General features: G+C 41.1%; 1 protein-coding gene across 6 annotated transcripts; it reads left to right on the top strand.

Moving 5' to 3' along the window:
- Positions 1-553: 553 nt before the first annotated feature.
- Positions 554-14133, top strand: LOC147172301 (polyamine-transporter SLC45A4-like). Of its 6 annotated transcripts, none has more exons than XM_086079346.1 (15): positions 554-741; positions 981-1061; positions 2246-2530; positions 2610-2875; positions 6166-6354; positions 6442-6621; positions 8431-9062; positions 9144-9293; positions 9375-9641; positions 9734-9853; positions 10874-10973; positions 11042-11122; positions 11216-11346; positions 11711-11779; positions 12556-14133. In XM_086079346.1, exons 4-15 carry the CDS (start codon positions 2659-2661, stop codon positions 12862-12864), a joined length of 2445 nt encoding a protein of 814 aa, XP_085935472.1. In that variant the 5' UTR covers positions 554-741; positions 981-1061; positions 2246-2530; positions 2610-2658; the 3' UTR covers positions 12865-14133. The 6 variants fall into 6 exon arrangements, with proteins under 6 accessions (XP_085935472.1, XP_085935470.1, XP_085935471.1 ...); XM_086079344.1 differs by having other exon boundaries at positions 932-1061; XM_086079349.1 differs by having other exon boundaries at positions 555-741; positions 932-1061; positions 9147-9293; positions 9393-9641.

Raw genomic sequence — 14133 nt, 5'->3', positions numbered from 1 at the left:
AGAAATAGATAAAGTAAACATTTAACTCAGCTCAAAAAAGAAAAAATTATGCGTGAGAGTGCAAGTGAATAATTTGCTATCTTAGCTAAGATTTATTATTTGTTGGTAAAATTATGCGAAATAAAAAAAATAATAGCAATAATAATTGAATACAGAACAAATATGCATAACATATTGCTAATTAATTTAAACAATACATAATTATATAATTATGTTTTATCACTTTAGAATGACTAATTTTGTTATAGTGCTTCTAAATATTGGTGTATTTTGTTTAAAGTTGTGGAAACTAATTTAATTTAGCGTTGAAGCATTTTGGTTAAAGAGTTACATGGATACAAAAGCATTCAAATGATTTTTTAAACAACAGGATTTTACCATTATATCACATTATCAAATTGTTGTCTTTTAACTAAATCTTTTTTTCATTTTTCAAGTAGTCATCGTTCATGTACATTTAATTGGTGATGCGTTTCATTATGTCGTCACCTTCCGGAAATAAAACGTATGATGACGCAATAGCTCGCTACCCTGGCCAGTGGCCACGCCTCTCTTTGTTACTGTGGAAACCGGTGAGGTTGAGGGGGGGTGTACTGTAGTTGGTAGTGAAGCGTTAAGCGTACTCATTTAGCTGCCAAAGGTTAGCCAAGCCCGCTAGCCCAAACTGAGAGCTTCGCTGTCCGCGGTATCGAAGTCGGCCCGCGACGAACAAGTGGCGTGTATATGGAATAACATCCTCAGGTATGTTTCTGCATCTTTACCATTTCCTTACGAACGTGGAATTACTCAAGTCACCGTTTAACGGCAGGTTAGCGCCTCAAGTTTAACGCTAACAAGTCAAATACTACCCGGCGCGGCTGGACTTGACACATATATGACTTAAATGCTTATCTTTTTTTTTTTTTTGCTCTTCATGCCAACCTCCCGTTAGCAATAAATGCACACGGAAGAGTAAGTGGAGAATGTCATAACATCAACAGGTAAAGACATAGTTACGAGCAACCGACCAGACGCATGTCTCGACTGGCTCAACAATTTCCACCAATACCTTTCATTCCAAGGTAGGAGAATTTCATTTCCTCGCTGCTCAGCGGAGAATAGAAGATGCTGTCTGCGCATATATTGCTTTTATGCATTAATGTTTGATGTAACAGTCAAAAAGCTGAAGTGCTGATGGAGGATGACAGAGCCGAGCCTTGAAGTTTACAGATCATCAATGAATCCGTTGCCTATGGCGTTTCAAGAAGAAGTCATCATAAAAGACATGTCTTAATCATATTGCTGTGATGTTTTTCTCCTGCTAGCAATATTTCTGGGAACATTTGCCTCAAAAGTTGTTCAGAAAACTAGGTAGATAGAACTGTAGCAGAAAAGGTAATAAGGGTAGAGGTAGTACTATCTCTGTTCCGGCAGCTCAAAATGATATTAAAAGAACCGAATGTACGCAGCACAAATTGAGACAAATATTCATGACAGCGGTCACTTTGCTCTTTTTTGAGACAATTACATGCTAATCTAACAATTACATGTTGCTGCCTTTCATGCAGATGGCACAGGTTCAGTTTGCTGCAAGCAAGTGCTCCATTACTGAGCCACAAAACTGGGCCAAACAAATCATGCGAGCGACTCGCTGTGGCGGGATAAGCCGAAAGTCACATTCATTTAGCTTTAGTTTCAAGGCCATTTCAAGCTATTTTTAAAACTGTATTTCATTTCAAATATTTCATAAAACTTGTGTTATGTTGAGCTATAATTTTTCCCTCCCTTCTGAAATGTTGACGCTAATGATGACAAATGTTATGGCTTCATCGGAAGATCTTCACATCTTCAAACTGCTTGTCTTCATCCAAATGTTGAAAGCTCCTAAAAGGCATACTTGCGTGGTTTTCTTGGGATAGCTATATTATTATGTCATAGCTTCATGAATTCAGTTCTTTCTTTGGCTTAATAACAGCTTCATTGAGTGGTCACACGCGAGCGTATCATTTCTAGTTTTGATGTAAAATATGAGATACTGTAATGTGTAGACTACAGATCAGCTAGGGTCGCTACCAATACACCATTCTTTCACTCCCATCGTATTTGCTCAAAGGATGATTGTTTATCCAGATAAGTTTGATTTTCAATGTTGTCATTAATGGCTCATGTGTCAGTGTGGTTGCAGAAAAATGCAAAGTTCTACATGTGGAAGATAATTCAATACAACTGGTTTGTGGATAACTGTTTTTGCCCTGTTTCTCTGCAGGTTGCTGTCTTTGTTGAACACGTTTTGGCTCCAAGCAGCCTTTGCTGCTGACGGACGCGCTTTGCTGATACGGAGACTCAAATCTTGCGCAATCCAAAAGCTTCCACTACCCCATGCTGCCACCGTAGTTGTAGTTAGAGTAATTCCAAACCTCTACCTCACACAGCCTTTCCTGTTTTTTTTATCATACTGCTTCCCTGCTGAAGCTACGGGATCCTTTTCACTTATCATACCTTCAGAAAACAGGATGGACAGGATAGGATTTTCATCATCACCCATTTGCAGGTAACGGATTTGAGGGCAGCTCTCCCTTGCTTATGAACAGTGCAAATTAACTCATGGACATTTATTGTATCGCTTATAGAGCCAAAACTACAATTTAACTGGACAAAGAAACACATAGCAAAGCACCAATGGGAGAACTGACAGCCTCAGACCTTGACCAGAAGAGGAGGCCAACCGAAGACGACAGTGAAAGTGAAACAGAGGATGCAGAGGAAGCGTCGGGTGAAGGCAAAGGCTCGCAGATCCCCCTGCACCGCTGGGTCATGCACGGGGCAGTGATGTTTGGACGGGAATTCTGCTATGCTATGGAAACTGCCCTGGTCACACCAGTGTTGCTCCAGATAGGTAAGAAGACATTCAACAGAGATAAAACTTCATTTAAAGTACTGTAGTTGCCAATCTTTGTTGCCTGTGGCAATGAGCTTATTTAAGGATGTCTTTGAAGTTTTTGGAATCAAATATTAACTCTCTAGCAGGTTGATTGTTACTTTGGTACAAGGTGAGGTTTGGCATTATTTCTTAACCCTTAAAAAGGAAGTCAAGTGAAAAATTGTCAATGTTCAATGCGCCCCCACTAGTCTAAACACAATGAAATCTAAGCAAAAAAATAAATAATCCACCTGTTTTTATCCATCTCTGGCGGCCGCCATTTTGCCACTTCCTGGCGGCTGAAAATGACATCACAGTTGCTAATTCTAGCTCCAGCCCAAACATGAAATGTTGCATTGCGCCGCCACATGTGCTTTTGTTCGCGAGTATGGCTACAACATAGAAGTCTTCCAACGACAGAAAAAAAAGACATTAAACTAAGCATAAAACATTATTGTAAATAACATTTTTACTTGACTTCCCCTTTAATAGGGCGCTCGTGGAATCACTGGAAATGGTACACTTTAGCACAGTATTAGCAATCAGAAAGTATGGGCACTTGCACAATATTCAATATGACTGCACAAAGGTAACGATTGACATAATAATTGACCTCGTCAATAATAATGGATTAGTGTACTGTGTCATAATGAGCTGTTCCTAATATTTTGGTTACCTGACTTAGTCCTTCTATTCATGCGGGATAGGAGGACCACGCCAGTCCGCAAATAGCGAAAATCCGTGTATAATTGGCACTAATAGAAATGCATTGGAGGGGAAAAATAAATGAAATAAAATTCCAAACCGAAGAAATTCTTCAAAAGATGCAGAAAGATATTCACTTTATGTTTTCTATGAAAAGCGGGAGAAAAATGGGGGAAAATATTCTGGAAAAATATAATTCACGAATATGTGAATACGCAGGTGCAAAGTCGACAGTACCACCATTTATAAAGGCAAAATGTGTAGAAGAGCTCTTATATTAGATATCGTCTAGTCAGTGCTACAGCATCCTTTACTCTCTAAACACTGTTTTCAACTGCACTGGTAAAACATCACGAGTAAAATATCAGAACTCCCGTTATAAAGTTGGTAAGTAAACACTTTTGCTGTATGTCGCTGTATGTTTAACTGGAGCTACTGTATTTACTTTTGGTTCAAAGCATGTGAAAGGTTCTGTTTGCACTGCATACCAGGTAACTAAGTAAAAGTCATAAATTGGCACGGCCTCACTGTCAAATTCAGCAAGGCTTTTATTGCATAATGAATTTATTGCAGTAGCTGCTTTTAGCAATGCCCAGCTCGACACTCTGAATTCCCTGCAAACAGTAACAACAGCAGAGCGGTTTGGAAACTGGACTGGCATAGCGGATGTGTTGCGCCATAGTGCCATGTAACCTGCAGGCCCAGCAATAGCTATCAGCAATGTCAATGACAAACGCAACAAAGGCACGTTTTCCTGGTATGTCAAGAATGTCCAACACAGCGCATTTCAGCTCCACCGTCTTTCTCCGCGTTTGCAATATTGAGAGAAAGATTAGGTTTAGAACCCTATTCAGTGTGTTATGGAGGCATTTCCGTTTTCTAAGCATCCAGCTTTGCACTGCTGTTTTCCCATGTGTTGAAAATGCAGATGCAGTTAGTATTCGTTTTGTTGCCTTTTTCTTGGGCTTATTCTACCGTTGTGTAATTTGACTTCAAACCTGTTTGACTTTCCCAGGCAATTTCCCAGTGGTAACAATGCATTTGCAAACAAACATATGGATCCTTGATTTTTTGAATTTCCTTGAACGACAAAGGAGAAAATTAACGCTTGGGGTAAATTGATAGATTGTTTTTTTTAAATATCATCTTACCACAGTCGATGTCACAATGACTGCTTTTGACAGCAAAATAGTTAAGAGTGAATCACCAGCACCTCTGTTGGTTGTAAATAAAGTACTCTCCTACATTTTGTTGAATAGCCTTAAGAACATGATTAATCAGCAATCAGTTCACCTAGTATTATTACTATTTAGTTAGAGAAATTATTTTTGTCATTTTTTGTGGTTTAAAATAATCTGATATGATGTCAACAGCAGCTGTTTTGGCTTGATTGTGGGAGAATTTGTACTGGTTGATGGCCGCCAAGAAGTGTCCACAATGCCTCACTTGTTTTATTTGTTTTCAAATATTCGCTACCACTCAACATAACATCTCAATGTTGGATTGATAGAATAATGCACGAGGGTTGTTTTTTTAGCAAGAAAAAGAAAAGGTTATTACAAAGCCAATCTCTTGGTTTAACTCTTATCAAAGTAAAACACATTTTGTCACATATCCGCTTACCCATCTGAAGTCTTAAATCCTAGCAATTTTAGACTTAGTGTACTCATCCAAAGCAACTTCATGGGAAAACCCTCATCCTGTTAGTGATAAACATGTATGCATTCATTGAATAACTGAATAAAATCCATAATAAAAAAATTCTTATCATAATTTTCACAAGTGGCTGAATGTATACAAACTGCAGGAGTGTCTTTTCTTGAGCCTTCCCCATGCTTTGCAACTTTAACTACAATTGTGTTGACTTAGTTTGGGATTGAAGAACTCAGCAGAGGAAGGCGGCGTGGGTAACATGTTCTTCCCGTGAGAACCAGACATCTGAATGGCTCGGAATCCAACGGAGACGAAAACAAAGCTCTGCCTCTCTACAAGGGATGGAAAAATCTCAGCCGTTGTTTTGAAGGCAGCCTAACATGAATGTCATTGTGTGTACTTTAATGTAACAAAATGTGTGTGCTTAAACGTGGAAGTCTCGTTGTGGCTGACTGGTTGGTATGTCTGTGCTGTTGTAACAGGTCACCTAATAGTCGTCGGTTAGAGCAAGCTACCGTCATGCACACACTGATATGTGCTTTGCTATTTAGAAACAAATTTGTAGGAAATATAGAGAAAGAAACCCCAAAAACCTGCAAATCACAAAATGTTTGCCTACTTCTAATAAGTTCAAATGTAAGTCAGTGCTTTGCAAAAATATAAATGCTGTCGTTTAAAAGCATTTGTTCCAAACATCAGCACTAAGCTGCCTTTATAAAGAAGCAATTCATTGAAATTAATAAATTGACAAACGATCACATCTCTCAACAGTTTCTGCCCTGTGATTGAGACTAAAGTTATAAGGTTCTTTTGTCAAAGTCAACTGTTGAGTGTCCCGTGACCTCTCCTTGAATAGCAATTTATTGAATGAATTGACTCTTTTGTGTGTGTGTGTATGTTTTTCCTAGGCTTGCCTGAGCAATATTACAGTCTAACTTGGTTCCTCAGTCCTATCTTTGGCCTCATCCTCACACCTGTGATGGGCTCGGCCAGCGACCGCTGCACGCTACGATTGGGTCGGAGGAGGCCATTTATACTGGCTTTGTGTATTGGCGTGCTGCTCGGTATGGCCTTGTTCTTAAACGGATCGCTAATTGGTGAGGTCAAAGTTTATTGACAGAAAATTGCACGGCCCTTGCGGGGATGACTCCACTGATTGATATTTTATGCAAATATGTTTTCAGGCCTTTCCATCGGTGATCGCCCCAGTAGCCAGCCAAAGGGCATCATCCTCACAGTTCTGGGCGTGGTGGTGCTGGACTTTTGTGCGGATGCGTGCGATGGACCCATCAGAGCTTACCTTCTTGATGTTGCGAACACAGAGGAGCAAGATATGGCCCTAAATATACACGCCTTTTCAGCAGGTAACAATTTCAGGATTTCTGTGAATTATCAATTGGTGGGTGCAGACCCATAAGTGGTTCTGAGACCCATAATGACTCGCGGACTGGTAGGGAAAAAATTACAGGAAGTCCTTGGTTTATGTATGGTATCAACATGAACGGCATGCATACAGATATTTATTGTAATTATGACTTAATTAAAGCATTAGTGCAGGTTAGTGATAGATAGCAACATCTTGCGATTTATACAAATTCAGCTTGCGATGCTGCTATAGGATTGGAGGACTCTTTGTACAGTGAAATATTTAACATGCGTCCAGGTCGGACTGGCCTTCTACTTGGAAAATATTATGACATATATATTATGATATTGACAGGCATGCATCAGAAATGTCATAACTTTGGGTACAGGACTTTCTTAAGGAGAAACTGGTGTGAACTGTAAAGATAAGATAACTTTTGTGTAAATGTGCAATTTTGCCGCCACCAATTGCATCTCCAGAAACGGCAAACACCAACCACAGAGGAGAAAGAAAAATACGAAAGAGAAGTCATAGGAAAGCCATGGCAATAGCTGTGATAAGTGTGATATTAAAAGTGAGTTGAGATCATTTGTAAGAAGGGTAGAGAGAAAAGAACAGGAAATGAAGCTAAGTGCATCGAGTGAGATCCCCTGGCAGTCTTGGATATAACCCTAACCCTGACTATCATTTTTATTTTTAAAATTTCGTGGAAACACAAATAAATGCAAGCTCCGAGAGTGTAGCCTTCTACTCGATAAATAATAATGGCATTGTTTGTGCTTTGTATGTAAGGGCGCAGGAGGAGGATTTTAAATACAATTCTAAATTGTACAGGAAGCCAGTGCAGCAAATAGCATAGGAGAAATATGATCTCTTCTGCTGGTTCTTGTTAGAACTTGTGTAGTGGCATTTTGGACCAGCTTGAGGGTCCTTGCAGACTTGCTCGAGCAATCTGTTTGCAGAGAAATGCAACTATCCAGCCTGGGTCACAAGTTTTCGGCATCAGCAAGCAGCAGAAAATGAAGAATATTTTGCTTAAAAAAAATAACCCCACTACATTTGTTTTATGTGGTAATCAAAGGATAGAGCGTGACCAAGATATCTTGCAGTGCTGCTGGAGTTTATTGCAAAGGTGCTGGGAGCCAAAGAATGTAATTTCAGTGTTACCTGACTTCAATAATGACCTGACTTGTAATAACAAGTTACGAGTCAGCCAGCCACGGCAGTTTTTTAGGTTTTGCAGTTTGCAAGTTATCTTTCCCTGACTGCAGTTCAGGGGAAGTTTTAGAAGCTTCTTGGCCGTCACACTGCTCCGACGCATAGTAGAATGTGCTCCGTAGTTTCTTGAAACAGAATTTTTTTTTTTTTTTTGACAAAACACACAGAGGAAGGCTTGGTAGTACTACCACTGATAAAAGCACCTCAATTCTAAAGCAGGCATCGTGAATAGCCAGGGAAAGAGAATCGCGAGGGCTGCACTGGAACACACCAACAAAAGTTCAGTTCCGCAGATGTTTCCAAGAGTGATAAAGCTCCAACTTCAGGTTCTTCGGAGGCTTCAGGTGGAAAATTATGACAGCCTGAAGTCGGTGCAGGAAATTTGCTGTGGATAAGCATACAGTAAATTGTACGATGCGATGGATGGATCATTAAGCTTCTAATATGCTTACAAATTCCAGTGGAAGTAAATTAATAGAAAGCCTTATCATGGCAATGTAATGTAGAGTGGAAAATGCACAAAAATAAGCATGATTTGGCATCCAAACAATGAGGCTATTTTGTTTGTGTGTGTGTTTGTTTCCTGCAGGGCTCGGTGGCGCCTTGGGCTACATGCTAGGCGGTCTCGACTGGACCGGCACAGCTCTGGGCCAAGCGTTTAAGTCGCAGCAGCAAGTGCTCTTCCTTTTTGCAGCCATCATCTTCATCGTCTCCGTCATACTGCACATGTTCAGTATCCCCGAGAAGCAGTTCGTGGCATCCCAGCAGCTTCGCATCACAGGAAGAAGGTATTCAACCAGTCAATCATCTTACCGACTGGTTAGTCACACACCACCGCTTCTTGAAGACATCGCAGAGGAGGACCCGCCTTGCCGAGAGAGCGACAAATCGGAGGTGAAGGAACTGGACTTTCTGGTTATGGAGCGAATGCGGAGTAAAAGCGATTCAGTCTTAGCCATGCCAGACACGAAAATCAAGCTGGATCCTGATCTTGACCTGCAAGCCCAACTTTTCTTGCCTGAAATCCAGGAAGGTCTAGAAGATGCGTTCATGCCTTCAAACCCAAGTATGGAGTCTTTGAGTCCGAGTGGACCCGCCATATTTACAGATGGAGTGGTAGTTGTTCAATCTGAAGATTCTGCCTTATCTGAACTTAACGGCCAGATAAATGGTTCTCCTGAAGTTAGTCCGGCCTCTGACGGCTCACATATGAAACCAAAGGTAAAAAGTATAGCTCTCCTATAATGGCATGATGTTCCCAGAGAGCTGTAAGACGAGTGCTTTTGTTTCTCTCCTGTGAAGCAGACCAAGCTGGCTAATGGTGTCAATGCTGGCTTGTCCCCCACTGAGCACAACAACGCAACCAAAAACCACACTTCCAACAAAGCTGGCGCTCGGCTCTTCAACGCCACAGCTTCTCCACGGCCACACAAACATACCTTCTACCGACAAGTAAAACACATTTGTAAATGTAAATTTATGAAGAATTGTCAATACAAAAAAAACAAAAAAAAACCTGGGGGTTCAAATTAGTTGTTCTTGTTTCTTCAGCCGTCTTTCACATTCTCTTATTACGGACGAGTGGGATCCCAGCGTCACCGACTGCGACGGACAGCCACCTCGAGCCTGCAGCCAATCACCACTTCCCGCAGTCTGAACGATCTGAGTGACCTGCAGCTGCATGCAGACAGGCGGGCGTTTCAGCTGTCTGAAAGCAGTCTGTCTTCAGAAGGTTCCAGCAGCGACCGCGGGCCCAGCAGGGGCACAAACGTGCGACTGCTCTGGTTGTCGATGCTGAAGGTGAAGAGGGGTTGCAATATTTCTCTCTCATTACGAATCACAAACGCCGTCATTCGCTGTGTTTTTGTGAAATTTCTTGTTCTTCACTGCAGATGCCAAAGCAGCTGTGGAGGCTGTGTATATGTCACCTGGTCACATGGTTCTCCTATATAGCTCAAGCTGTCTTCTACACAGATTTCATGGGACAAGCCATCTTCCTTGGTGATCCTAAGGTACACACACACACTCGCTACTCCTTTATCTTCTGTTGCAGTGTGCCAGTTGCTTTAAAGGTGCCCCCCCCCCCCCCAAAAAAAATGTTTGACAATATGTTCTATGCAGCCCCACTAGTCTAAATACGGTATTCTGGTTAATATTGTGTTAGTGGAAAATGAATTAAGCAGCAAAATGCAGCCGTTTTTATCCATCTCAGGGGGCGGCCATTTTGCCACATACTGTCGACGAAAAGATAACTTCAATGTTGCTCAGGTTTTAGGTAACAACCAATCACAGCTCAGCTTCAGGAACCAAGTGAGCTTCGATTGGTCATTGCGTGAGCCCTGAGCAACTGTGATGTCATCTTCAGTCGACAGCAAGTGGCAAAATGGTCGCCCCCTGAGGTGGATAAAAACGGCTGGATTTTGCATCATAACTCATATTCCACAAATGTAATATTAATCCGAAGGTCATGTTTAGACTAGTGAGGTCACATATAACATATTATTGTCAAGAAATGTTTACGGTTGACTTCCACTTAAAATTTAGAGACACATGCACAATCTAATTAGGTCTAATACAAGACTTTTATAAAAATCCTAAAGTCTTTGTTAAAACCCAAAATGGCAATTCGGTCTGAAAGAAATTTTATTTTTGAGTTGTATATTTAATCATTTGTTTTAAGTTGTCCCTATGCTGACCTGTCAAAATATGTCTTTACATGAAACCGGTTTGTGGTGCAGAAAAGGTTGGTGGTGTTTGCTGTAGTTGGCAATAAAAACCAAAAACTCACTTCTGTTTTCACATTTAATACAGGTCACATTGTTCAGCTTTGACTCACACTTTCGGTGAAGCATTGTAATGTTTTTGTTATATTAAAGTGTTTTTTTCGGTACTTACCTCCCAAAAAGTTTCATGTCAGTTTTTAGTTGCCCATTAACTTAACTTACTGAGCTGTCTGTTTTTCTTCATGACATTCCAATAATCAATAGCTATTGTTGTATTTATATGTCGTAATATCACTATTGTTTTCACAGGCACCGGCCAATTCCACAGAGTTCCAGAATTATAACAGTGGAGTTCAGATGGGGTGTTGGGGGCTTGTGGTCAATGCGGCAACTGCGGCCGTCTGCTCAGGTAGAAACACAAGCACAGGTCCAAATGAGCATTTCAAGACAATTAACTGATGCGATTCTCTCCACCAGCCATCCTTCAGAAATACCTGGATAATTTTGACCTGAGCATCAAGGTCATATACATTGTGGGGACTCTGGGTTTTGCAATAGGTGAGAATATATGACACAATGAAAAGCAGCCATATGCTGGAATCACCTACGTATATCACGTATCTGTCCACTGTTGTGTCTTTCTAAACTTAGGAACCGCGGTGATGGCCATCTTTCCAAACGTGTACGTTGCCATGGTAATGATCAGCAGCATGGGCGTCATCTCCATGAGCATGTCCTACTGCCCGTATGCCTTACTAGGACAGTATCATGAAATTAAAGAGGTACTGATGCAATCCAAGAATAGCGTTTATAAATTATATACAAAGGTGCCTTGAGGTACGAGTGAACCCAACTTTTTTCCAGATGCAAGTCATTGATTGGTCGATTTTATTTATTTTTTTGCTTTGATTTGCGAGCTCAAACTTGGGATATGCGCACTGTATGGTGGCAGGTGACTCAACACCCATCGTAACAAGTGGCATTGTGAAAGATATAAGAAGAGATGATTTGAGATACAAGTATTTTGAGTTACAAGTGTAGTCCAGGACTGACTAAAACTCGCATCTTTAGGCACCAATGTATGAATAATCCCAAAAACGGAATTTGTCTGCAAGTGACATTCTCTTCTCTCTTTGCTTTCCTCAGTTCATCCACCACAGTCCAGCCAACACTAAAAGAGGTTTTGGCATTGACTGCGCTATCTTGTCATGTCAAGTAAGTCAATTTAAAATTCCATCTTTGCTTTTTCTTTAGGTTTTTTTGCATTTATTACTCCATATTAATCATAGCCTCAACATGGGTTTATTAATTTAAAGGGAAAGTCAATTCAAAACAGTTTTTTTTACAATAATATGTTCTATGCAGCCCCACTACTCTAAATATGGTATTCTGGTTAATATTGTGTTAGTGGAATATGAGTTCAGCAGCAAAATCCAGCAGTTTTTAATAATATGAGAAGGCGGCCATTTTGCCGCTTGCTCTCATTGAGTGAAAATGACATCACATTTGCTCAGGTCTCAGGTAACAACCAATCACAGCTCGGCTTCAGAATACAGGTAAACTGTGATTGGTCGTTGCCTGAGCCCTGAGCAACAGTGGCAAAATGGCCGCCCCCTGAGATGGATAAAAATGGCTGCATTTTGCTTCATAACTCATATTCCGCAAATGTAATATTAATCAGAATGTCATGTTTAGACTAGTGAGGTCACATATAACATATCATGGTCAAGAAATGTTTAATGTTGACTTCGCCTTTAAGAGAAGTCAGAAAATATATCAGTCAGCAAATGAATGAGGAAAAAAGACCTGATGTGCAACAATTCTGGCCTGGGAGACTGCTGAAACTCCCAATGGCCACCACGCCCCTGATTCCAACTCTCACCCAAAGCTAGCTCGGATCGGCTGCAGCCCACCCGCAACCCCAATAAGGAAAAGTGCTACCAAATGGACGCAAGGATGCTCAAGTCCATATCATTTGTGTATATTTCCAGGTCTACATAAGCCAGATTCTGGTGGCATCGGCGCTGGGAGCGGTCATCAAGGCCGTCGGCAGCGTGCGAGTCATTCCGATGGTGGCCTCCGGCGGCTCCTTCCTCGGCTTCCTTGCCGCCTCTTTCCTCGTCATTTACCCGGACGAGCAGCCAGAAGGCCCGGCGGACAAGGATTCCAGGGACCAGGAGTTGGCCTGTTTGCCAGTTGACCTGGGCCACAATGGAGGAGATGGCGGTGAGAGATTAGCTCTGCAGAAGCTGGCAGACAGAGAAGACCTTCAGAATACTGAGAAGCAGACAGTCGCCTGAGCGTGAACTATGCACAAGTGTCGTAGCAGGAAGAAGAAGAAACAAGATAGAGATTTATTTTGGGGGAAAAAATGTTACAGTGGAGTTTGATTTGCACAGGTATGTCTCACTGCACGTCCCGTTGCTACCTCAGCCTAAACAGGCTAACGTGGGCACGACGGTCTGAACGAGGCTGTTTGACAAGAAGCGTTTTTTAGCAAACCTCTCCTCAATGAGAAGCACACGTAGCACTTTGTATCTCAATCCTCGACCGGCGATGCTGCAGTTTTTACTTCATAGAAGATCACATTGATTTTCTTCTGCAGTATCTATCAGCTAAGGAGAGATGTAAGTTTGTGTTCCAGACCAGTCAGGTTCAAGAAATAGCTAACGTCGAGGTTTCATTTAGCATCAGGTTAGTTTACGTTGGCGCAGACTGATGTGTTTGAGTCACTGTGATCACGTTGCCCCAATTTTTATTTAGTGATGAGAAGCAATGTGCTTACATATGCTGTGACCCCAGTGGCATTGAATTTACATTGTGAAATGATACATTATGCCAGTCGTGCTAAGTTTTCAGCCGCAAATACATTTTCAACTACATTAATTTTATTGGCCACATCCTTGAGGACCACCTTGGGAGTCAACTTGGGCTGAGTGATTTTTTTATACGGTGCCTTTTTTTTCTTTTTTTACCTCCCATTGTGGCTGATAATTTTATTTCAGGATTAGTTTAATAACGCTCTTTAAATAGTAACTAGGCTAATCGTCCAGCCTGAGAGAAAAAAACTTTAATACCGCAAAATATGCAGGGTTACTCAGGAGTTGTAATTCTACTATGCAGTCTGATAAGTTCCTGAAAGTGCCTTTTAGTGCAGAAGTGGGCAAAGTGGTTCATTTTCAAGTCATAATTTGGGTTGTGCAACAATTCACTCAGTAAGCCTCGATCAACTCAGGACATAATGCTGATTAATATTGAAAAAGAAAAGCAGGTTCCCTGCTGTTAGCCACCAAAGGACTTTGGTTTGTTATCTTACCGGTACGAGTGGCACATTGAAGCCTGACACGGTGTGTGTTTGTGTGTCTGTGTGTGAAAATACATTGGACTTTACGTACATGTTATGACCTTTTATGATGTGCTCCTAGTTCTGTTCCGTTTTGAGTTGAAAGTTAATCACCAATGTTTGGGGTGGTTTTCTATTTTTTTGCTGCTGTACAGATTTTTATATAAAAGATCTAAACTGTTTTCAAAACAAATACTTTAAGAAAATAAATATAAATCCGTCCACA

Source organism: Leptonotus elevatus, chromosome 6, assembly GCF_054856555.1.
Source record: "Leptonotus elevatus isolate MCC_2025b chromosome 6, RoL_Lele_1.0, whole genome shotgun sequence".
Taxonomy (NCBI): domain Eukaryota; kingdom Metazoa; phylum Chordata; class Actinopteri; order Syngnathiformes; family Syngnathidae; genus Leptonotus; species Leptonotus elevatus.
Note: the sequence above shows the minus strand (reverse complement) of the source record. Positions and strands in the feature narration are given on the sequence as shown.